The sequence below is a fragment of the Marmota flaviventris genome, chromosome 3, assembly GCF_047511675.1.
Source record: "Marmota flaviventris isolate mMarFla1 chromosome 3, mMarFla1.hap1, whole genome shotgun sequence".
Classification (NCBI taxonomy): Eukaryota; Metazoa; Chordata; class Mammalia; order Rodentia; family Sciuridae; genus Marmota; species Marmota flaviventris.
In genome coordinates, this window is record NC_092500.1 from 68,269,893 (window position 1) to 68,296,061 (window position 26,169).

Consider the following 26,169-nt stretch of genomic DNA (forward strand, 5'->3'; position numbering starts at 1 on the left):
GAGAGAGTATAAGATGATGAATATTGACCAGCAATTAATGACAATTTAATATGGAGGTTAGAAAGGAGGAATTGAAAGGTAATTTTTAGTTTCTGACTTGAGTGACTAAGGATTTGTTACTACATAAACTAAGAAAGGAGATTAGGGGAAGAGCCATAGATGCTCCTGGAGGCACTGGTACTGTGCAGGCCACCATCCTTTGTCCTGGTACTAGATCAACTCTAGACTGGACCTGACATTCTGGAACTTTCATGAAAATAGTTTCAAAACTTGCAGAGCAGGTTTGAAGGATGAGACTCCTTTGCCCATCATTTCAATGTCTAAAATCCCTTGTACAACAGGAAGTTCCTCCAAATATCATTTCTGACCTTGAAGGAAATGCAACACCATGGTCACCATAGAGGCATTTCCCAGGATGAAGTTCCCTAAAGTGTTCTGAAGCTTCAGTTTGGTAGTCCCCCCTCCCCCCCTTCTCGCTTTCCACTCTGACAAAAAAAAAAATATTCCTCAGAGTGAAATATCTCTAGGTAATACCTAGTTACTTTTCTGGTTAGAAGTATTGCATCTGTGGTGATTTAGAACCAATGTCATTTTATGAACTTAAATCATACATATACTATTGAATTATCCTACCACACCGCTACTCATTTCTCTGTGTTCATAGATCAGTTTGTTCCTTTTAATTGTGAAAGCCAAATTGGAGTGTAGGCCCCTTCAGGGAAGCAACCAAAAGGCTTCCTGTAACTTTTAGTATTGTAGGCCATAAGTCATTGAGTGACCCAAGGAAAAGAGCTTACCATGTGGTCTACCCCACTTGTGAGAGCCAAGATTCCTATGAGAAAAAGAGCTACTGATGGTAGGATTGTATGCTCAATTCTGTATCACTCTCCATACTAGAAACTATTGAGGAAACAATTCAGCAAAACAAGAGTACTTTAATTTTCAGCCAAAAGAAGTCTGTGGGATCTTAATGACTTCAAATCTTTAAATCAAAAGTTTTTCCTTTTAGAAGCTGATAAATCATGAACAATCCAAGAAAATACTATAATGCACACAACTTTTCCTATAACATTTCAAAGGTGATTTATCAATTCCCTTGTTGGGGCATGAACCCCCGGTTAAATCTACTACAGTTTTCCCCCAGAAAAGCAATGATTTTCTGTATCATGATATGATATTATTTAATACAAAGAGAAAAAATTAAGTATGCATAAAAGAAATGCAGTTTCAAGGGCTGGAGATATAGCTCAGTTGGTAGAGTACTTGCCTTGCATGCATAAGGCCCTGGGTTCAATCCCCAGCACTACAAAAAAAAAAAAAAAAAAAAACAGTTCCAGGTGGTATAGAATTTGAAATTATGAAAGGCATGTTTTATTTAAAGCAGAACTGAAAGAAAATAGCCAAACCTCAAGGAGACTAACACTTTCTAAGAAAAAAAAAATACATGATTTAAACAAGGTTGTGAGTTTACATACAACTCAAGTGAACTAACCCCCATTCCTAATACAGTTTCCATAGAATTAATAATAAAACTCTACAAAAGAGCATATTTCCTATGGTCAGAACATACCAGAAGAACAACAGGAGCACTGTACTGTTGAATATGTCCTGTTCCTCTTCAGGAAATAGGACAAGAATCATGATAATGAGACATTTTCCCATCAGTCTGGGCTACAATAGCATGCTTGTTCACTGTGCTCCTTTGGTCACGGAATGTAGACCTCTCTCAACTTACCAACACTGTACTGTGAGAATTCAAAATATGTGTATTGACTGAATTTTTTCCTCCAGAATCTGCCAAACATTATAATGTTTTTTCATTAAAACCAACACTCTTATACATATCTTTGTTTATAACATATATGTGATATTATTTATAATAATTGCTTGGGACTTTAAGGGGGTCCCTTAAATAATACTACTCTTCCCCCCTAGTTCTGAATCAACTGAAAATAACACAAAGAGTCAGCAGATAAAGGCAAAATATCACCTTTATTAATAACAAGCAGACATGGAATTCCTAATATAGAATCCAGGAGTTGAGACTTATTCCCCAGTCACTGGCAGCACTGGAGAGCAACAGAGTCTTCCCAAACAGGGGCAGAGGATGTCCTAAAGACCATTCACTTCTAAAAGGAAGGCAGAGGGAAAAGGGTGGAATGTGATTGGTTTCCCTTTCTAAAATCACCCATCAGGTAAGCCACTCGATTTTCCATGTAATGGTATTAAGGAAGAAAGCAAAGATCAGGAGTGTAATCTTATGAAAATTCCCTTCATTTGGAAGAATACATCAGGAATATGAAAGAAGCCATTTCCCACCCTACCCCACCTCTAATAATATTCAGCATTTTATTCTCTTACTCTATTAAGTCTATGGATAACCAGGAGTGTAGTAATCAAAACAGTCCTGTTTCCACCATCATGTGGCTGCTTCACTAATACAAATTACTGTTCTTTTGAGAGGCTCTTGGAACTGTTGGACTGTTTCTATTTTGCTTGCAGATGGTTCTAAAATAGGTCAGAACAGTAGGTTAATTAAATCAACTATGACATCACAATAGACCCACAGCTGAAAATTCATTCTCTATTCTTTTCTCCCCGCCAAACTGTGTTTAGCTACATTATGCAACCTAAATTATCAGCAGTTCTTCAATGAGATTAAATTACATCATTAAGGTACAATAATAAAATGGAGGCTCAAATGTCATGATGGATATGAACTACTTTGTAAATTATTGTTAATTTAAATGAGATCACAGACCCTCAGTTCTTTCAATAGGAAATCCAATGAATCATGTATAGATTTTTTTTTTTAATTTTATGTGCAGTTGGAAGAAGAAAATATCAGTATCCACTTCTGGTTTAACAAAGAAAATTCATACACACACACACACAGACACACACACTCACATTCAAAAGACAGGTAAATTTTAAATATCACTATGGCCATTAATTAGAATAATCAATAAAAATTACATTTCAGAGGTTCAAAATTAGTTTTAGAAGACACAGCAACAATTTCTGAAGCGCATTCTTAGAAGATTCTTTGTAAGAACAGTTTTATTTTACAAAATAATAGATGCTTATTTAAAGCTAAAGAAGTTTTTTTCTTATTTTCTTGCTGATATTTCTTCAATTAACAGAAAGACATGCAATTTTTTTTATTGGTATCAGGAATTGAACATAGGGGAACTTAACTACTGAGCCACAATACTAGTCTTTTAATTTTCTATTTTGAGACAGGGTCTCACTAAGTTGCTCAGGGCCTCACTAAGCTGATAAGGCTGGTTTTCAACTTGCAATCCTCCTGCCTCAGCCTCCCAAGTCACTGAGATTATAGACATGTGCCACCATACCAATCCAAGATGTCATTTTTAAATCAAACATAGAGACAAGATTTTAAGAACCTGAGAAGATCTAAATAAACCAGACATAATAAACAAGGGACATAATATTTTATATTAACAAATGATAATTTGGGACATCTAAGTTTTCAGACCTATGCTATAAAGTGCTATGCACATGTAATTCAGTAATATTTTTAAGTAGACATTTGTCTGTAATAGTATAGATGTCAAAGAATTAACAAGGTCATCAGACACCATTCTCTTACAGAGTGGCCACCCAAGTCAGACCATCCTCCCTGGACCAGCTCCTCATCAAACACCATGAGATCTTCTGTTACTTGGCATGGTAATTCAGTGACAAATATCATTGCCAGAAGAGCAACAGAATGAGGTAGGATGTGTTTTCCATTATATTATCTCACTTATTTAGCCAAATACTTAACCCTTAACAGTGGCTAACAAGGCTCTAGATGCTAGGCACAATGAACATGAGCCACAGGTAACCATTTATCTTTTGACAGTTCCTAGTGATTCTTCAGGTCAAACCTCAATTTCTTCTTGGACAAGACCCAGACTTCTGTGGAGTCTAGCTCACTGACTAATCTTCCCAAACTCTGACTTCAGTCCTCACAAATCCACTGAGTATCCAAGTAACATCTTAAACAGTGCTCTCTATCCTTCCCTTTCCTTTTCTTTAAGTCCTAGATACAAAAACATCCCAAAGTGTTGATGACAGGAATAGAGTAACTGTCCAGACACTGCCTTGATCTACCAGGAAATCACACCTAGAGGGAATCTAGATCTGTAAAGAATAATAGTGATTTCTGGACATAAGTGGTTCATGAACCACCATGTGACTCAGGAGGCTGAGGCAGGAGGATCATAAGTTCAAGGCCAGTCTCAGCAACCTAGTGCAACCCTAAGTAACTCAGTGAGACCCTGTCCCCAAAAATAAATAAATGAAAGTGGCTGGGATGTGGCTCAGTGATTAAGCACCCCTGGAATAGGAGGGACAAGAGGAAGAGGAAGGAGGAGAAGAGCAGGAGGAACAGTAATAGTGTAGATACCTTCTAAAATGTGGATAGAAAACATGAGAACTTGAAAGTATGGGTAAAGGGTTGGGATGTGGCTCAAGTGGTAGCGCGCTCACCTAGCATGCATGTGGCCCAGGTTCGATCCTCAGCACCACATACAAACAAAGATGTTGTGTCCACCAAAAACTAAAAAATAAATATTAAAATTCTCTCTCTTTAAAAAAAATCTCAAAAAAAAAAAAAAAGTATGGGTAAGATAGGATAGTTCATTCAGACTTAGATAAATAGCAGGCACACATCACCAAGGATGAGATGGAAGGAACAGAAGAAAATAGGATTGGAAGTAGGCAGAAAAAGGAAAAAGGGACTCACAGAAAAGATAGTGTGAGATATACAGAAAAAGGAAGTAGAAGATGAAAGATAAGGAGTGGTGGGCAGAATTGGGAGTTAAGAAGGGATATACTGACCATCTCCAATTATCTGAAAATGGAAGTGATCCAACAAAACCTAACTCCAAAACAAGAGTTAGAAAAATCAAGAGATTTAATATAAATATAACGACTTCCAGTAGTGAAATAAGAGCATGTGATTTGTGAGTGCTCATTATCTAAAGATCAAGAAGAAAAATCAAGAGATTTAATATAAATATAATGACTTCCAGTAGTGAAATAAGAGTGTGTGATTTGGGAGTGCTCATTCTCTAAAGATCTACTCCTAGAGGCAAAGGGGTGAATCAAATTTCTCCAAAGGAGAACCTTCCATTCCAGAAAGGTTGGGTTTGTGCCCTGCTCATAGATTCCTTCTCTCACAGAGATGGTTGAGTCCTTTCCACCCAAGGTTATGTAGCCCTAAATTTTAATCCCAGGTGGAAAACTGTCTTCTGTTAAGAAAGTATTCAAGACCTCACAACCAGGCTATATGTATCTCCAGCATGTACAACATGGATGGTTGATGTGGTCACAGCAACTTCCAGGAGAGTGAGTCATGGAAAATGCAGAGGATGAGGAAGAGCTGGAAATGAATGTCTTCAGAAATGTGCAAAGCACTCTCACCTGAGGGACAATTCTGGCAGAATGTTGTTATTTTCCTGAAACTTCAACCCATTCATCACCTTAAATTAGGTACATAAAGACTGAGCATATTTTTCCTCTAGAAAAATTCATTCAATTATGTCTTGATTCTTCTCACACCTCTATGTGAGCATGGTAAATACTTCCTGGTTCTTTGAAATGATAAATGGCATTTTTCTTGAGTATATGTTATTCAGGAATCCCTCCTGCAGAGACAATCATGTAGAGAACTACTTCTGTAAGGTCCCTATAATGATCGCCCTCTCCTGTGGGGACCATTTATTTAGTTTAAAAGTGATCTTTGCTGATGCCATTGTGGTGTTGCTCAGCCCCGTGATGCTCATTGTCACCTCCTGTTCTATTGTCTTGAATTCTTCCAAAATATGGTCTTCTATAAGTTAATTACCATGAAATTAACCTTCAAATACTCCATTCTTCAATTCCTTAAACATTTCCTCATTGACAAAGGTCCCAGGCACAGCTAATTTATTTCTTAATCTCTGAATGTATTCGGATTAGTGGCTAATCCTTCAGTATTGTGGGCCCTGGAACAGATGCAATACTTCAGTGGAGGCCAGTTAAAATGAGAGTAAAATAAAATCATCAGGTATGATATTATAAGTCTATGTACACAGCCTGTGGTGACCCTGGCATTTTCACTATTCTACTGCACCACCAACTTGTTAGATCTCACTAATTTCCAAAACATTTACCACCCCTCATCCACCCTGTTTTATGGTTGGTGTTTCTGGGCACAAGTGAGTAACTTACAATAATATACAACTATCTCTCTTGTGATTTTCCTGTCTTCCACACTCAAGCATGCCCAGATGGTGGACCTGAGGAATGTCAGCACAGTCACAGAGTTCATCCTCGTGGGCTTTGAGCAGAGCTATCCTTCCACTCGGACACTGCTCTTCACACTATTCCTAGCCCTCTATGGCCTTGCCATGGCCATGAATGGCCTCATCATCTTCATCACTTGGACAGACCCCAGGCTCAACAGCCCCATGTACTTCTTCCTTGGCCACCTGTCTTTCCTGGATATCTGCTTCATCACCACCACCATCCCACAGATGTTGATCCACCTGGTAGTCAAGAACCACACTGTCTGCTTTGCCTCCTGTTTGATCCAGATGTATCTGGTTTTTGGTGTGGGAGTGGCTGAGTGCATCCTCTTGGCATTCATGGCCTATGACCGTTATGTTGCTATCTGCCAGCCACTTAGCTATGCCCAGATCATGAGCCGACAGGTCTGTGTGAGGCTGGTGGGTACTTCCTGGTTCTTTGGGATGATCAATGGCATCTTTCTTGAGTATATGTCATTCAGGAATCCCTTCTGCAGAGGCAACCATGTAGAGAACTTCTTCTGCGAGGCCCCCATAGTGATCGCCCTCTCCTGTGGGGACCCTTTATTTAGTTTAAAAGTGATCTTTGCAGATGCCATTGTAGTGTTGCTCAGCCCCATGGTGCTCATTGTCACCTCCTATGCCCGCATCCTGACCTCCATCCTGGGCAGAGCCTCCTCCTCAGGTAGGGGGAAGACTTTCTCCACTTGTGCCTCACACCTGACTGTGGTTGTCTTTTTGTACACCTTGGCTATGTTCTCCTACATGAATCCTCGCAGTACACATGGGCCTGACAAAGACAAGCCTTTCTCCCTCCTCTACACCATTATTGCCCCCATGTGCAACCCTATCATCTACAGTTTGCGTAACAAGGAAATGAAGGGGGCTATGTTGAGGGCTCTTGGGAGAGCCAGCCTGGCCCAGGCAGAGTCTGTTTAGCAGCAAGAAATTCCTTCCCTTAGGGTGGGGAAAGTTACTCCTTTCCCAGCCTGGACAAGTGAGTAACTCTCCAATGCTGAAAGGTTCCATGAGAGCTTCCTAGGTACTAGACTCAGATCTGGAAGTCCCTCCTGATGTCTAAGGTGTTTCTCTCTGACTTCACTTCCAGCATTGTTTTCCCTTCAACTTCCTCAAGAGAATTTAAGACTTTTATGAATTTGTCTTCTAAGTTCTCACAAATAGGATTTGATAAATAATGCACTTAACTGCATTTTATTTGTATAATATGTTGACATGATACCCACCCCCTGCATATACATTTAGGAGTAAATTTGTTAGTCTGTTTTTCTTTCTCACAATCTAGTTTCATTTCCTAGGTCTGCTCTCATTTTATATAAGAAAATATATGTGAAGAAGTAAGAAAAAGGAAACTATGGAACAGTGCTGACATTAAGCTAATAAGAGAATATTTTTTTTAAAAAAAGATCAATAAGTTGAACTCAATCTTCTTAACTCTCATAAGCCAGTGAAGGGGCATTTGTGGTACCTCTAAATGCCAACACTACACTCAACTTGTTTGTGCTTATGTGTTTTGGAGAAGGGTGGGTGAGAAAAGTCAGGGAGTCAAAGTGCTTCTCCTAAATCCTTTAGGTTCTTTTAGTAAGATGACTATCTGGCTGGTATTTCCCTTTTCATGCAAGTTGTAAGAGCCTCTACCAGACTTTTCAAGCCACCCATTTCCTTCTCTGTTAATCATACCTCAAATGACTCCCCTTCCTGCTTACTGACTTTTTCTCTTACATCTTTCACTTCATCTCTACTCAAACATGCTCCACCTTATTTCCTCATTTTAAATGGATCCATTTCATTCCCTGTACTTTAAGGAACACTCTTCCACACTATCTCCACCTTTACAGAAGCCTTTCTATTTGCAACCTTTTCCTCTCTGGCTCCCTCTAGCTTCTATCCTTAACCAAACCACCTTCTTTAACAGGATCCTACAATCTCAGCAGCTCTCTTTCTTTGATAACTGCATTTTTCTCATGTCCCTGTAATAATAAAGAGGGGGAAGAGGGTTGGTCTGTTCTTTATTTTCCAAAGCTAATTCCATACTATGGGATGGAATATGGCATTTGGGATGCCCTCAAAGAGATGTACCACCTGGGTAGTTCCTCCTCCTGCACATCACATACTACCCTTTACAATGACTTGAAGTAGTAGCTTCACTCTTCTGAGTGCAAATTAGTGAATCTCTAGAAATCAGAGAATGTGAGAAATTTTCTAAGCAAGAAGGAAGAAATGAGTCAACACTGTTATGGAGAAAAAAACAATAAATACAGAACCTCAAGATTTCTACTGTCAAAGAAAAACTGTACCAAAGTTAAACGGGCAAGAAAGTATTCAAGACTATTGCAATAGGAGATTGAACTCAAGTCCACAAAACAAGGGGTTGGGAGAGATTTAAAATCTGGTCCCCTTGCTTGCTAGTTGGTCTTACATAATGGAAAAGTAAACTAACTTGTATCTTCATGACAAATAGCTTTACAATCTTCATATTAGGGTCTTACCCTCCCTCAGGGAGACTGGAGAACTATCTTCCTTAATGATTACATTTCAAAGGGATGGCTCCAGATCCTGAGAAAGACATTCCCTGGCCAGTAAAATAGCAATAGGCTTATAAGGAGATTTATATACATATCAAAGGGGCAGAGAAACAGCAATTACAAGTTTTCTAAAGTAAACACTCTTAAGAAAAGGACTTACAGTTAAGAAGAAACCTGTTGAAAGTTTGTTAAGCATAGAGGATTACTAAAGCCTTCGTGGTCACTGTGTAGAACATAAAAAGGGACTTACCTTTCCCCCTAGGGCCTCAGCTTCCCTAGGCTTAAAAATTTCTATCTCAAGGAGACTTTAAAAGGCGGGGAGAGGGGGAGGCAGGGAACAGGAAGAAAAGGAAGAAAGCCAAAGGGAAAAAAAGTGATTTTAAAAGTTTTCTGAATACTGAGGATGTAGCTAGGTTAGTAAAGTGTTTGCCTAGCATGAACAATGCCCTGGGCTCCATCCCAGCAATTGAAAAAAACAAACAATAAAACATAACTGAGAAATAATTTCTGCACTTGACAGTTGCTGGGCACTGGTAATACTAAAATTATAAACAAGACAGTTGTGGCTTTTAAGGATCTCAACATCTAGCAGGGCAGACAAGAAAAAATAATGGTAACACTAACAGCACGCTCGCATTTATTAAGTATTCATATTCTAAGAACTTTACATTTAAATCTCACAAAACTTTATGAGATGCAAAAACAGGCTCACAGATGTTAAGTAATTTGCTTAAAATAAACAGCATTTTAAAATGTGCGCTGTTGGGGCTGGGGATGTGGCTCAAGCGGTAGCGCGCTCGCCTGGCATGCGTGCAGCCCGGGTTCGATCCTCAGCACCACATAATAAACAAAAATGTTGTGTCCGCCAAAAAATAAATAATAAATAGTTCTCTCTCTCTTTAAAAAAAATAAATAAATAAATAAAATGTGCGCTGTTTCCAGAGCCTGCTAAGGGAGGTTAGAAAGAATGGGGCAGGCTTCATACCGAGGATATTAGCTAAGCTTTGAAGAATAAGCGGGAGTTGCAGGTGGAAAACCGGGGAGGAGGGTCGGATGCTAGGAAAGAGTAAAATTCCATGCAAGAGGAGTCGTCTAATTCGTTATAGAAATCGTGCGTTCAATATGGATGACAGAAGGTGAGATGGAGCCCGCAATGCCGAGTGACCTAGAACTGTCTTCTCAAGGACGAACAGTTTCTTATTCAAGTCCCGGGCCCAGGGAGGAAGCGACGCGAGAGGTAGCTTGAGAAGCTACCGCCCCGGCCGCGTCTCCCCGTCCGTAGCCACACACCTGGTCACTGGAAGGATACTAAGTGCCCCCCACCCCGAGTCTGCGAAAACCTGTACAAATGCAATAATGAGAAGCTACCCTGTCCCCTTTCATTTTCGGACGCAAAGCTGGAGGCCGAGAGTTACCACGGCCCCGGCCTAAGAGTGAAAATGTGGGAAGGGAACCCAGAAATTCTCGACCTCGCGCGGTAGCCTGAGCCTCGGCGCCCTCACACCAAAGGGGAAGCAGACGCCATGTTTCGCCGCCCGACTTAGTAATTACCCGTGAGGCTCTGGGGCTCTGACCCGATTAGAACCCGCAGAGGTGGGCGTGGCCCGCGCTGGGAGCCTGCGGCCAATCAGCCTTCCTCAGCCTCTTGGATCTTCGCTGTGGCAACCAATGAGCGCCTTCTCCTTGACTGCCCCGCCCGGGTAGAATTGAGCTAATTTGTGGACCTCTGGGAAACACGTTCTATTTTGGGAAATTATTGCGGTGGCTGCGGTCTCCTGCAGCTGTAAATGCGGACCTTGAGGCTTGGGATATCCTCCCAGCAGAGTGGGATTGCTAAAATGCCGCGCCCCTTTGACGGAGGACCGGGAGATGGGCGGAGCAAGGCTGGAGGCCGGCCTGAGCAGAGACCTCTGCCAGTCACTCCAAGGCTTGGTAGCCTTCAGTCCTGTGCGTGGATCTGAAGTCTAATCCTAAATGATAACCCCATTTTTAGCGAGTTGTGTAATGTGGAGCTCCTCTTCCCCCCCGCCCCCACGAACAACTGCAGTGTCCTCTAAGCTCTCTTACCTCTTCTCTCTTCTCCAATTACCCGCTACAGGAAACCTCCCTTGACCTCCACCCTTTTCTGAATTTACTGGGCTTTCTTTTGAGTTCTCATAGTAATCTGTGCCTTTTCCTATCTACTCCCGTATAAATTTTTAAATTTATTTACTTTTCTGTCTTCTCTGCTAATGTGTGGTACAATACCTGGCCATAGCAGATGCTATAGTGCTATTTCCTCAATTAAATCTTAAGCAGAATCCTGATGTGTTAACCAAATAAAGCAAAGCTTTCTGACGGGAGGGGGAATGTTCAGATCCTGAACCCCCAAGAAAATCCCTGAGGAACCTGTTAGTATCCTTTTCTGAAATAGTTTAGCTTATGGTTTATCAAGAACGTAAAATTAAACTTATATAGAACCTCTAGGAGCACTCACATCTTTGGGGGCTTCCAATATGCTTATGCATATTTGTTTTAATTTTTCCGGTCTAAAAACAGGTATTTTCTGTTTGCCTGAAGAAAAAAAAAATCACCTTCTTCACAGAGCTCTGGACTTGAGAGGCTAACCTGCATGAACCTTGTCAATAGGTTTCCTTACCTCTGCTTTCTATTGCGTTCAGCCAATAAATAGCAAAGATAGATCAAAAGGAAGCATTTCCCTAAATGCAATTAGGGTAGTAAATTCTCTGGCTCTGTGTGTGTGTGTGTGTGTGTGTGTGTGAATTGTGACAAACTCAGTAGGGTCCCTTTTCCTAAGATCTCAGCTCCCTTCATGTGGTACTCTCCACCTAACTCTATTTCCAAGTTCTTGAACCCAGTCTTCCTTTTACCTCTTTGTGCACAGCTGCTCTGATACTAGATTCCTTGTGATTCCCCTATAAGCCAGCCACCCATACCTTTGTAAATAATTTTTTTAAACTCTTCAAATTATACTAATTTGGGTATGCCTTTTTTCTATAGGAATACCCTGATATAAGACTATTTCTCTTTACTAGACAAGGATATCTTGAATGTAAACATGTGAAAGGCTGTGTTGTAGTAGAATTTGCATGAGCTCTGGAGATAGATAAAATTGAATTTCATGTGATTCATTTAATAAACATATGAGCTGTGGTAGATATTTTGGAAGTGTCAGTTATGCAACACATCCCATTTTCCAAGAATCTTCTTCCTTTACCACAGGAGGGGGCTCTGGCAACCAAGTTAATACCATGATATATCCATCCATCCACTATTGCCACAGTTGACACAGCCAAGCTGGCTCAAAAATTAGTCATTGGGGCTGGGGATGTGGCTCAAGTGGTAGCGACCTCACCTGGCATGCATGCGGCCTGGAAACTAAAAAATGAATATTAAAATATTCTCTCTCTCTCTCTCTCTCTCTCTCTCTCTCTCTCTCTCTCTCTTTAAAAAAGATAGTCATTGTTTTAGTTAGCTTTTTCATGATTATGACCAAAATACCTGACAAGAACAATGTAGAGGAGGAATAGTTTATTTTAGCTCACAGTTTCAGGGATTGAGTCCATGGTCAGCAGACCCTATGGCTCTGTTCTGAGATGAGGCAGAACATCATGGCAGAAGGGCATGACAAAGGAAAGCTACTGAGAACATGGCACCAGGAAGCAGAGAGAGCTCTCTGCTCACCAGGGACAAAATATCAACCCCCAAAGGCATGTCCCCAGCGACTTACTTGTACCACAACCTACCTGCCTACAGTTACTACCCAATTAATCCATATCAGTAGGTTAATCCACTGATTACGGTTCTCATAATCTAATCATTTTACCTCTGAACATTCTTGCATTGTCTCACACATGAGCTTTTGGGAAATATGTCATATCTAAACCATAACAGTCATTTTTCCTAAGAATTTGAATTGGTATGTATTGGGTAAGGCCATTGCTGACTGGAACAGGTGGAGACTCAAGCTGTGGAGCATCTGTCTTCTGCCATGTACATGAAGAAGCAGAAAATGTTGGCATACAGAGATGATAAATTGAAGTCAGAGATCCAAAAGAAGCAGAGATAAAATACTGTGCCTCCAGAGAAAGAATGAGATAATGGCTGCCCTGATTTTGATCATCCTTAGAGACCCAGCTGCATCCTCACTTGTGAGTTCTGTGAAATAACCTATATCCTCATTATAAACTCCATTTTTTGTTTAAAGCTATCTCAAGTAGATTTCTGTTTCTTGAAAGCAAACTCTTAACAAAAACAATGATGTCCTAGTATGGTTATAAGGATTGAATAAGCAAGTATTTTATGCACTTTCATCAGCACTTATGGGAGAGTTACCACCTGCTGCCAAATATTAGTAGCACCCAATGTACCCCAAGCATCAAACTTATCTCTTCTTTGTACCTATTTGGAATAACAAGTCTATTTTGATGTCAGAGTTTTGTTTTGGGGATTTGGATTTTGTTTTTGTTTTAGAAACTTTTTCCTCATTCCAGCCCTTCATCTTCCAGGTGTTAATTTGATATATTTGTATTTGTTTTGTTGGGTTTTTTAATTGTCGTGGTTCCTCACAGGACTGAGTTAATCATATTCCAGTTCATGGCACACTGACATTGGTGCTGTAGTAAAGACCTTCTTATTTTATTTATTTCTTTCATCTCCACTCCCATGTTTCTCCTTATGGTAGACAATTTTCTAGTGTGTTTAATGTATATATTTCTTTATGTGTCTTCTACAGATAGTTGTTTGTGGACATGTATTTTAAAATGTATTCCAAAGTTATTGAGTTAAATATCTCATTCCATATATTACTTTTTCACAATGCGTGGTTTTCACCTCCATCCACCCTCCTGGATGTTAACATTCAATCTGTTACATCACACTGATGCCTAGTAGTCCTTAATTTTTCTGTAATCAGGCTCCTCAGTTTTTTCATTATGGTGCTTTTGCACACATTAAAATTTGGGTACCACTCTCTTGGTTATGCCTACTCTGTACCTGGCAACTCTAAATCTATCTAAATTTATTGATGAGATTCCTCTCGCCAATCCATTCACTCCTCTTTATTGGATTTGAAAGTAATTGTATTGACTAAATGTCATCTTCTTTTAGTCTTTTACCCCATAGAGTTTCAAGCTATTGAAATCATCTTTTAATTAATTGAAATAAGGTTTCCCACATCCCTGGTTTCACCTTATCTTCATTGACTACCAGGAACTCGATGATGTAGTTACTTTCTCTCAAATTTTTTCTCACTCCCTTTTCATTAATCAGTTCCATCACTGAGAAACAGAATTAGATCCAGAGTGTGTCATGTCAACCTCTTGCTAGCAATGACATTTTCATTAAATCAACTTCCCCCACCCTCTGGAATTTGGCTTTGGAACAGTTTTAAGACTTGTTCTTGAGATCTATAATTCAGTTTGCCTGTTTTGTTAGTCTCTGGCACATTTTTATAATGATATTGATTGTTTTCTTCCCCTTTATTTTTACCTGAATGATTCACTTTTTATTTCCACCCTCGAGGATATAAAAATCCCATACAAGATCATCTTCATAATGTAAAGTGCTGTTCTGATTTTTCTATCATTTTCTTTTCTATTTTTTTTTTTTTTTTGTCTCTTTCCTTCTTTCCTCATCACATCCCTCTGGCCCCCTTTCTTCCTTTTTTCCTTCATGAATTTTACAAAAGCTGGAGGCAGAGGCTAATTTTTTTGTAGATCATGGCAAAGAAACTGCTTCTGTCCCAAAGCTAGTTCCCCACAAATACTTGGTGTGTGTCCCATGACCAGCTACCACTTTCCAGCTGCACATAAGAACTTAGTTCTGTTTCTTTGGAACAGTGTACTGGACCCTTTCTCATTGCCATGTTCTAGAAGTGAATCCCATCCTACTGTTTCTTTATATCTGTGATACTTTATGTTCCCTGTTGTATAAAATCTCAAAATATATTTTTATATTGCCTGCACTTTTTGCATTGGTGTACAGGTCATCTGTACTTGGGATTTTGTTTTGTTGTTTTTTGTTTGTTTGGCAAACCCCTCTCTACTTACTTTTTTAGAGAATTACCAAATGCTGCCTCTGCTACTGCTTTTCTTCCAATGTCATTCTGGATGTCCTCTGAAGTATAAAATTTGGGGAGTTTTCTGAGTACTATTTATTCTCTTCTCCATTTTCCCTTGTACTACCTATATATGCACCTGCTTTCCCTCACACACCTGTTCTCAAGTCAGCTAGCAATGCTCATAGAAAACAGATATTTTTCCCTTCGATCTTCTGAAAAGGACTGTGTCCCAATTCAAGAACATATCATTCATCTATGAGCTCCATAATGGCAGGAACTATGACTGCTTGGAGTCTGCTCCAGTGCCCACCATCTTCCAAGAGGCATAACAGGCAGTTGGCAAATAATTGCTGATAGGTCACTCAGGCATGGTTCTCTTCTTAGATGTCTTTTTCCAGCATGGATCATAAAAGGGATTTTGACTCTTCCTTTTTATTCTCAAAGCTGAATTGGAGCCACAATAAACTTCCCTTAGCACACTGTAATCATTTAAAGCAGAGTAAGGTTCAATAGTATTTAATGGGGAAAAGTTACCAGTCTCTAATTCAGGTGAACAGGATTCTGTTCTTAATGCTGTCATTAACTGTGCAACCTTGGGCGTATCATCCATCTATGTCCCTTAAGTGCACTGATGTAATTGATACTTATTCAGGGGCAGTCCTCTTAGAAGCAGAATGTTCTTTTTAATAAAGTACTTGGGTTAAAAATAAGATAAATTATTCCCACCCAAAGGGCTAAATATAAAATGAACTATTTTTCTCAAAATATGAGAAGGAATTTGCTTATTATTCTGGAGCAGGAAGAAGAGAGTAAAGGAAGAATAGGGCAGAGGAAATTGTGAAAATCTTAAACTCTTCCATGGGACTTTCCTGATGATTACTCTCCCATCCTACCACTTCCTTCCCCCACCACTCCAACTACCATAAAAAAGAACAGTCCACTTCTAAGAGGATTGCCCCAACTCCCATTCTTCAAGTCTACAGTAAAAAAAAAAAAAATAGCCTAAGTAGAATTAGATTTCTTAAATCCAGTGAAAGCACTGTTTTGTGTGTCTCAGAGTTGATAAGCAATCAAACTGAAGCAACCTGTATGTGCTCAGGGGCATGGATGCAGAGAAAAGTAAGAGGAAAAGGAAAACACTGCACCATGTGGAAGGTTGTGGACTTCCCAGGTTTGGGAATTGAGATTTGAGTCAAATGTAATCTGATCTCTTAACAAACATGGGAAATCCCTCAGACACCGAGTTACATATAAAATAGCTAAATGGTCCTCTCTAAGGTTTCTTTCAGCAATAACATTTTTGAAGATTCACAATTTTCACAAATTCCCCCCATATTTTAACATCTCTGAGAATGAGCCAGGCCTTTATAACTGATGACAGCTCACAATTACTGTTGACAAAACAGTAGTCGCGACAATTGTCATGCCTGCACATGCCTGAACCTAGTTGTTATTCTAAGTGGCATGACTGGGAGCCTACAATCCCTTGATGTTTCACTTAAGCAACCAATAAAGTACTCTTTGAAGGAATATTAGTCCTGGCAGTTGTCTGAACACTTTCCCTGAACACTTTCTTACAAGATCAAAAGAGTGTCAGCATTACAACTTTCAGATTAGGTGTTGGGGCCTGGGGGAAATTCCCTGAGACAATAATGAAGGACTTATTCTTTTTGCTTTGTAAGAAATGCAGCTTCACTAATACTCAACTTGGCCCCAGAGAATAGAAATGCATAGAAAAAGATAGACAACTTTTTAAAAATATTTACAGACAACTTTTGAGTCAAAAAGTGACTCAGGGGACTGAGGATATAGCTCAGTTGGTAGAGTGCTTACCTCACATGCACAAGAACCTGGGTTCAAACCCCAGCACCACAAAAAAAAAAAAAAGGAAACTCAGAAGTGTCAGATTCAAAATGAAGAACTTAGACTAACATAATGCTATTCAGTTATGTTTGTGTACACAGTAGGGATATTTTCAAAGTTCTATTTCTAAATAAGTCTAAAAGAACTTTTTAAATAAAAAAAAACTTTAAAATACATGGTAAGAAAGCATATTTACTTGGTGGTATTTTTTCCCTTTCTTAGAAGTACTAAAATAGTGATGTGCCTTACAAGCAATGATGCCTAAAAGTCAAAATAAGGCAGATACTTCAAAGACCGTAAACATGAGAGAGAGAAGTTTCAACTATCAAGATACTCATAATCTGGAAGAAGGGACAATTAAAGTATTTAAAGAATAATAAAAGTAAGACAAAATATGCTTATTGTTCCCAAAATAGGTACACACACACAAAAAGATCTTGTCATTTAAAGGAGGCATTTAAAGGGTTTGTTGAAGGGCCTCGAAGAATGGATAGGATTCCAACAGGATAGAGTAGGAAAGAAAGAAAGAAATGGAAGAACCAGATACAGAAAAATGAGGAATTTTATCATATTTTTACTACAGGGTCTGCCACCCTTTTTGGTTTTGCAGCCCTCTTTAAGAATTTCATGAAAACTATTAACCCAGTTCCTAGAATTAAAAGTACAAACTCACAATCAAAAAGCTTCATATACTATTTCTGAGGATTTCTCATTTACATCATAATAGAGAGGAAAGGAACAAGGGAAGGTGGAGCGATAAGGAATCTTCTGGACACTTTTCTGGAAGCTGACAGAAGTGACCATGGTTACAGAAGTCCCTTCTATGGAGAAGAAATTGGCATCTGCCTGCACTTGAGAAAAGCGTCTGAGAGAAATGGAACCAGGGGCCTGAGGGACTCATCCAAAATGTTCGTTTAGGAATTGACGGAGTTGGAATATCCTTAGGCATCGTTTACAGCTCTGACTTTGATCATATGGGCTTCTGATCTGATGGAATAGCATCTAGAAAATATAGCTGGGAAATTAAATATATGGGATGGGGAGTATGCCAAGGTCTTATTAGGGAGGACCTTGACTTCCCCCACCACACACACACACACACACACACACACACACACACACCAGATCTTATACTTAATTCAGGGAGTCCTGGGGACATGATACAGACTGCAGAGAATGAATGAATATTCAGAGCTCTGGTTTAGGAAGATGAATCTTTTGAATCAGAGTTGTGAGAGAGGCTGTGGGAAAGCAGCTAGGCGTTTATTGCAGTTGTTATAGTCTTCAAATGAATTCTGTTTATTCTATTTCCTGGTCTCTCCTCACTACCCACCATTTGGCAGAGAGCCAGGCCTTTAGTAGGCATTTGATAGTGCCTGCTGAAGTGAAAGTCATAAATTCCCTATGAGGCTCTCCTTGTAATGTCTCTATTCCTCGACAGGTGGCACCATTACAGCATTATTTACAGAGCAGGGTTCCTTCCATAAGCAGAAGGGCTTCCAAGCAGAAAAAGCTGAATTTTTTTTTTTTTTTTTTTTTTTTGTGTGTGTGTGTGTGTGTGATTCTGAGGGAATTCACCTTCTGAGAACAATCTAGAAGTGGGTAGTGAGGGACAGCAAGAATCAGAGAGTGAAGAACACTGCTTTTGTGCTTCTATCATTTCTTACTGTAGCAAGATATCTTGGCTGAATTTCTACTTCTAAGCATGTAGATGAGGAAAGATGCTTTTAAAAGCCTGCCTTTCAAAGCAAGCAATTTTATATCTTTCAAGAAGTATACACTTAAATGTATGTGAGGAATAACTGTTGCTTAGTTCTGCAACTAAGGTGAGCTCTTTCCTTACATGTATCAAGCAGAGATTATAATCTGTGGTGATGCCAGTCGGCATTTTAGGAAAATAATAAATTCTCTAAGTGCTTTTAGAAAATTGATGTTTTTGTTTGTTTGGTTGGTTGGTTGGTTGGTTGCTTGATTGTATAAGACTATAGTTGTAGCTTGAAATTGTACTTTTTTTTTTTTTCATTTTAAGATTAAGAGCTAAACCCTGAGTATCTACTCTTTATACCAGTGGGAGATGGGAGTGCCAGAAACTAAGAGTTGTGATGAGTTACATGCAGTGCTGTGTTGGGCCTAGACATGAAGTAGAATATGAAACCACGGAGGAGACCATCTCCTCACTTCTTATACATACGCATTGCTCTGCAGACTTGGAAGCAACTGGAAACAGGATTTTTAGTACATGATAGGTGTCAGTATAATTTGAATTCGTTGAATAGTTGACGAGTAATAAGATTTATATGAAGATTTCCAGTTCAGCGTGGGAAATATTCTGGAGGTTCCAGAAGACCAAAATTCCAGGAGTACTAGGTGAAGTAGGGTCATTTCTTCTTTAGTTATTTTTCAAGTTAAAAAGTCTCATTACCATTTAGCTCGGTGATTCTTATATTTTACTTAATTCTTACATTTTAAAGATTAGGTTGGGGCAATGGACCTTCTTTCTGAAGAATGAAGATCCTTGCACAGTTTTGCATTTGATTTCAAAGGGTTGCAGCCTCCTGGGTTCCAAAAGTAACCCCTGTCCACTAATTGGGAGCATTCCAAAGAGAAAATGTAAGAGGTTAGTGGGGAATAGGGAGGACAGAAGATGTGTGGGACCAATCTGTACTGGATCCCAGTGGGATATTGATGCAGGCAACTGAAGAAAGCAAAAGAATTCCCTTTTCCAGAAATATTTTTTTAAATGTATCTAAATTGGGGGAAGTAGAGAACTTCGAGAAGGCCTTAATATAAGGAACTGGTGACACATTTAAAAACAGTGGGCACAGGAAGAGTCAAAGGTTAAAGAACTCAACCAACTATCTACATATGTTAAAGCACTAAGCAGCCTTTGGGATTCATGTCAACAAATGGACACTCTGAGCTACAGGGAACAGGAAAGGATCCCAAAGATATAGCTGTGTCAGGGGATACCTGGAAGCACTGGCTTCTTCTTCTCAGGGTGCAGGTCCAGAAAGTCATCTTCTTAGTGCTATTAGGGTATTTATCACCCACTGGACTCTGAGAAGGGTCACTAACTAAACTCTTAACTGCAGTTGCTTGTTCAAACCCAAAAGATGAAAAGTGACAAAATTAAGGTTAATTCCTTTTAGGCTCTGGAGTAGGAACTTAGGGATCTCCTTTGCTAAAGATCCAAATAAGAGAGCAATTAGCTGAGTGGCTCTTTAAATCAGACAGACAGGTTTAAATCCTGGCTCTGCCAAGTACCAGTCTATGACCTTGAGCAAGTTTTAAGTCTGTTTCTAAAGTGTAATGCAAAATAATAATATTGCCTACTTTATAGGCTTGTTGGGAGATAAAAATTGGGTACAGTATCTGGCATACAGTAAGTCCTCAATAAATGATAGCTATTATTGCCATTAGTGCTGAATGCTGGAACTGTAACAGGAATCTATATCTCCTAGTCCCTAGAGTCCCCAAACACACTTCCCAACCACTTTATATAACTCAAGGCTTCCTCTGGCCATCCTGTGCAAACAGGACTAGCCCTCAAGACCTTTTGGGCTATAGCTACATGATATTTAAGCTTGGGAATCTCACCATAGCCCTTTCCTTCACTCTATCCTGAAGGATAAGGGTTCTTTAGATAGTGAAAGATTCTATTAGGAGTGTCTAGAACCTTCCCTAGGTAGTTTTGTTTTTTCCTAGAGGAGTCAGTCACCCTCACCCCCTCCCCACCAATCACAAGAGAACAATGAGGAAACTAATGTTTGCACAATTCTTCCTAGAGGTTGTATATATTGTTCTCCCCAACAACTTTTATTCCCATTTTATATATTCAGAAACTAAGTCGCAAGCAGTCAATTCAGTGTTGGAACAGAAATTCAAGCCCAGATCTGTGCCTTCGGTGCTCTTTCTACTTCTGCAAGAAGCAACAGTAGGTGTATGCATACACACACACACACACACACACACACACACACACACCACCCCAGCTCATGCAGCTCTCAATTTTGTTCTAGGGCAGCCTCGGGAAATCTCTGTTGCCCAAGGGAACAGCCTAGAACTAATGTCAGGTGAAGCTCTCTCAGGGGAATCACCTTACCGGCATCCTCCACTAGAGGCCTGAGGCAGTTATTGTGATTCCCTTTATAATGTGTCACTCCTGGGCAATCCCTCCAGAACAATACCCCCCACCTCATCTCTTCCATGGAACAGGTGTCATGCCTGCCATTCCAGAACTCAGATGCAGAAATCATCTCCCAGGGGGGAGATTCTTTGCTGAAAAGAAGTCGCTTGCACATGTGGAGTGCTGACTATAAAACCGTTGTTAGTTTGGGAATCTGAACATACACCCCCCTTTCTTCCCCCCATCTCACCCCCTATACACCCCTCCACCCCCGTCCAGGTTTAGATTAAGGTCTAAGGCAGAAGGGGAAGCAGCAGAGTTGGTGATGCCTGTCCCAACTAGGCAGGGACAGTCAACTCCCCGGAACTGGGAGGCAAGGAGAGAGGAGGGAAGGCATGGTCCCTACATTTCCCACTAAGCCCTAGTCCATGCAATGGGCCCAGAAGCCCCACCCTGACATATCCTTAGTACCAGTCAGCAAGGAGGGAAATGAAGCCTTTTTATTAAGATTAACACCAAGGAAAGCATTGAGAAGGAATACATAAAGGAGGGGAAGGGCACACAAAGTCACCACTTCAGAAGGTAGGAGGGAGGCACATCAATTAAGGAACCTCAGGACAGCCACATGCTCCATGCCCTGGTTGGGTAAGGGACGCGGGGACTGGGTGGGGGGAAGTGCCATGACAGCTTAGGGCTCACAGAAGGTTCTGAAGCCCACTGAACCTAACACCAGAGCCAAAGCCCTGCCCCTCAGGGCTCACACACTACTACACAAGTGGACACACATAACACACACAAGACGTAATGGAGGCAACACCGAGAGGCAACGGGCAGGGACATATTGACAGAAAAAGGAACTGAAGTGAAACAGGTGTAGCCAGTAGAGACAGTTTTTGGCTGCAGCCCCCAAGAGTCCCTCAAATGTCCCCTAAATTTGGGCTGTTGCTGAACACCCCGAGTCTCTGCCTGTGAACTGGGCTCTTTGTTTTCTAAGCCCCAGTGTGTGGAAAAGCAATCCCAGATGAAGTCAGTTGAGTGGCAAGGCAGGGTCCGCTCTGCATGCAAAATTCTAGAGGTTGAGCTATTATGTCTTCATGCACATTCATAGCCAGCTCCTCCCAGCCCAGGGGCCCTTGGAACCCCATTCACCCAGATTCCTAGGGCTGCAGTTCCCTCCTCAAGCTTCCTTTACCAATCAGCAGCTGCAGGGATCTGTGAGGGGGAGAGGCTTCTGCAGAACACTGAATATCTTGGATTTCAGGAGAAGGGTAAATTTCCTGTTGCCAGAACAGAATACCCCAATTCCTTAATTTCTAGGTAAAACATTAGAGATTATTTGCCATAGTCCTAGATAAGTCCTTTTTCACAATAGAAAAAGCAGAATTTTATTTACATAATTCAGGGGTTCTCCTGTTGCCTGGGGAGGGAGAATGGGCAGGGAAAGGGATGGATGAGAGTCCAGAGTCGGGCACTTCCTCTCCTGGGACCTCACCTTTCCGCAGTTTGCTAAACGCTTGGTTGGGCAAAAAGAACTCTTGATGCTCCCAAAGTCATTCACCCTACGAATCGTTCCTTGAGGGAGTCTCTCTCTACCTGACCCACAAGAGCAGCTGTCCGAGTGAAGCATGCTGCACCGTGCTGTTCAGTCCCCTCGCGTCATGCACTGGGAAACCCAAAGCCAGCCCGGGAAGTTAGTGCCCCCTCAGAGTTCCCTCACAGGGAGGCCTCGCCCTCCAATTGCAGCAGGGTAATGTCAGGCAGGTCGAGGGGCTCCACAAGTGGCCCGTCCCCCCCAAGGAGACCTGCTCGGGGGCTCTCCGAGCGCTCACAGTGACTGGTGGGTGTGGCGGGGCTAGGCATCCCTTTCTCCTCCTCTTCGTCCTCGTCCTCCTCGTCCTCGGGATCTTGACCCAGCAAGCTGTTGTCCCCGATCCCAGGCGAAGGGGTCTCCGGCTCTTGGGGGACACCCTGGAAGCTCCCTTTGCCGCCGACCACGCCCAAGCCACCCTGGCGGGGCGCGGTGGTCATAATCTGGCACATGGAGACGATGGCCCGCTGGTTGGCGCACACGTCGTCCGAGAGCACCTGGATGTGCGAGGCCTGCTCGTCCAGAGCCCCTCGCATGGCCCTCACGTCCTCAAACAGGGCCTGCAGCTGGGCCTTCAGGTGCTCCATCAGCTCCTTCATGCCTCCGTTGTACTCCCCGGAGATCACGTCCCCCACGGCGGGCACGGTGGACACCTCAAGAGGCGCCGGCATGTCGCCGCCGTCCTTGGTCATGATCTCCAGCAGACCGTCCTCCATTGAGTGGCAGAAGCGGGCAGTGGCGGCTCTGGGTCGCGTCCAGCCCGGCCTCGGGGGGTGGAGGAGGGGCAAGAAGGGGGACAGGTCCCCGGAGGGGCGGGGAGGAGCTGATGGAAGAGGAAGCTCCCAAGAGGGGCGGGAGCCGACGTGAGAAGAAGAGTCCGAGCAAGATAGAAAAAAAGGCGCGGGGAGGATACAGGAAAGCAGAGAAGAGTCGGTGGGCAAGGACGACCCAGTGAGGGTCCCAGGGCCAGCGTCTTCGGACTCGCCCCGGGACAAAGCGCCCTGCTCTACTTCACCTCTTGGAATGAGCCCCGGTAGGCGCTACCCACGAGCCGAATGTCCGCGGGTTCCCTGGGTCACAGAAGCGCTCGCAGAACGGTCGGGGTGGAGTCTGAGACCGGTAGCACGTCCGACTCGGGACTCCCCCAGGCCATTAAAAGCAGCGACCGCGAGTGTAGCTTGAGCGGCAGGGGCGGGTCTCCAGGCGGCGCCGCGGATGCTCCTCCGTTTCCAAGGCGACGCACGGCACGTAAATGACGTGTGTCTCCATGGTAACCAGGAAGTGGAGAAGAAAAAGGGGAGGATGTTTGGGGAGCTGCAGTGAGGTTCTGTTGTCTGGAATAGCGGGTGGGGCCGGGACGCTGCAGTGGCCTCAGCCGGGAATAGAAAGAGCGTGTGGCTGCAATGTCTAATAGGAAATCATGAGAGAGCAGTTTGCTGCATAAACCCCCAAGCCCGGGAGAGTCTGTTCCTCCCTCGGTCTTGGGTATCAGACACTGAGAACGACTGCCTTGGAAAGATTTTCACCAGTTCCTTGCATTCCTTTCTCAGAGGATGGCTCTGGGACCGGGTCCTACTTCCTCGACCCCCAGCGGCCCACGGGAAACCGGAGAGGGAAGAGAGGCCGACGCCAAAAAATCTCAGACTTGAGTTGGGGCGCGGCGGTACCTAGGAGCTGGCCCCGCCGTGCCTGGCGGTGCAGAGACAAGGGGAGGGCACTACAGAGGTTTTTGCCTCTCCCTGGGGCTCCTGCAGTAAATCTGTCTTTTCACAACGGAAAGCAGATGAGCTGGGAAAGGACGGGATTCTCTGCCTTATGGGACTCAACTGCTTCTACCCAGGTTTCTGGGAGTTTGTCCAGGATGATGAGGCCAAGTGCTTAAATTTTGAGAATGAAAGCTCCATAAGGGCAGATATTCTTTTCTCCCCTGCATCCTCCTCCACGGAATTCCCAACCCTTAAAATAGCGTTTGGCACGTAGTAGTTAGTATGTGCTTAATGCGTTTGTTGAATGAATTCTTAAACAAGAACCACCAAATTCCATTCCCTCATCCAGACCACCCTAGGCCACATCAAGTAGGTTTTAAAAGACCCGAATTCAATTTCATTTTTCCAACTTGTTAATTCAGAGGCCTTGGCTAAATCCTTTTCCTGATCTGTTAGGAAATTGGACTGGACATTATTTCTAACTGAATAACACTCTTGCATCACATCATAACTGAAAGGGTAAACTGTTGACAAGTGTATGGGGGATGAATCAGAGGACTGTGTTTGAGGGACATCCCCCCAGTGCTCATGTTCAGATTCACTGAGTGTCCCCAACTTTTGTGACAAGCAGAGAAGGAAGAATTGGATTTAATATATTTACAAGTGACACTGATTGAAAAACGGTCATCCTGTAATCTATAGCAAACTAACTAAAACCAGTCTAGTAAATCAGAGAAGTCAAGTGTTAAGAAGACAAAAATGAAGTTCATGAGAACAAATAAATCTAGGGGGAAGAAATTATCTATCATTTGAAGAGAAGAACTAAGTACGTGCATGTTTTTGTATACTAGTGGTTCAACAACATTGGTTGCATGCTCTGGGAATGAAGAGTGAGGCTGGCCCAGGGAAAAATTTTATAGCATCAAAGAACTTTTTAGCCTTTGTCTGTCTTCTTTTGAAATAGAAGAAAATTGAGAATATCCTAAGTGTCCAATCAGCAGAGTGTTTAAATAATCTAAGGCATTGTTGATATAATAACGTATTATGCAGTTATTAAAAATTTGATTTCCAAAAAAATGTATGTAATCAAATTAAAAATCCCACACTATTGTACTTTCTAAAACTAATGAATCAATCTTATTTGCTTTTGCATTTCTTCTTTCCTCTACAAACTTGTGGCACTCTCACCTAGATTATCATTCCTATCTCCACCATGTGCCCCACACATGGTTAATACAATTTAGATTATTCCTAAAGCACTGGCTCAGAAAAATGATGGAAATGCTTTTCCTTGATATCCCTAAGCATAGCCAAAGTAGGCTTATATTTACAAAAATACTTTATTTTAAAAAGCTATAGGAAAATTCGAAATAGAGGCAGGACACATAAAAACAACCGAACTTACACAACACAAGTTTCTGATCATATAACAGCAAACACAATTATAGCAAATACATTCTCAGGGCTTATAGGTTCAACCCTGGTGTTCATTATTCCCAGGAGAGCCCTGCTGTAGCAAGAAATGGTTGCCATGATTTTCAGGCTTTCTGCCTTGCTCCATTGTTTACATCTCGTGACTAGCTTCTCTCACTCTTTGGGTGGTTCCTTCCTTTATCTATAAAGAGTAATCTTGTTCCCAGGGTAAGGCCTCCCAACTTCAAGATCCCCTAAGTTTACATTAACATAGCCCCCATACAGTAGGAGCTGGGTTATGCCATCATACAAGGCCCTTTGCCACTATTGTTGAGGATACCCTGTATGTCAAGGCATTCAACATCAGATTACATCATGCTGCTCAGAGGTGCTGGCATGCAGTCCACAGAGAGTACAGGGGGTCTGAGCCCAAAGGGAGGGGAAATTATTGAAGAAGCACCAAAGACCATGGGAAACAGGTGCAGAGATTCAGGGGTGTGGTTGATGCAATCAAGTTCCAGGTCAGACATTTAAGAGGGTAGGTGAGAACGGGGGTGGGGAGGGCGCGCA

The 26,169-nt window shown here is 41.8% G+C and overlaps 2 protein-coding genes across 2 annotated transcripts; one reads left to right on the forward strand and one right to left on the reverse strand.

Moving 5' to 3' along the window:
• The first annotated feature begins 6,281 nt into the window (after positions 1-6,281).
• On the forward strand, positions 6,282-7,238 carry LOC114103884 (olfactory receptor 10AD1-like). Its single transcript, XM_027949723.2, has one exon. It carries the CDS (start codon positions 6,282-6,284, stop codon positions 7,236-7,238), a length of 957 nt encoding a protein of 318 aa, XP_027805524.2.
• Positions 7,239-21,907: 14,669 nt separating this feature from the next.
• Ccdc184 (coiled-coil domain containing 184) lies at positions 21,908-23,196 on the reverse strand. The gene has a single exon (XM_027950069.3). The coding sequence runs from the start codon at positions 23,194-23,196 to the stop codon at positions 22,606-22,608; it is 591 nt and encodes a 196-aa protein (XP_027805870.2). The 3' UTR covers positions 21,908-22,605.
• Between the last annotated feature and the right edge of the window lie 2,973 nt (positions 23,197-26,169).

Bases quoted from the DNA above. Each gene is read 5' to 3' on its own strand.
- Ccdc184 (XM_027950069.3), bottom strand. From the start codon at position 23,196: ATGGAGGACGGTCTGCTGGAGATCATGACCAAGGACGGCGGCGACATG.
- LOC114103884 (XM_027949723.2), top strand. From the start codon at position 6,282: ATGGTGGACCTGAGGAATGTCAGCACAGTCACAGAGTTCATCCTCGTG.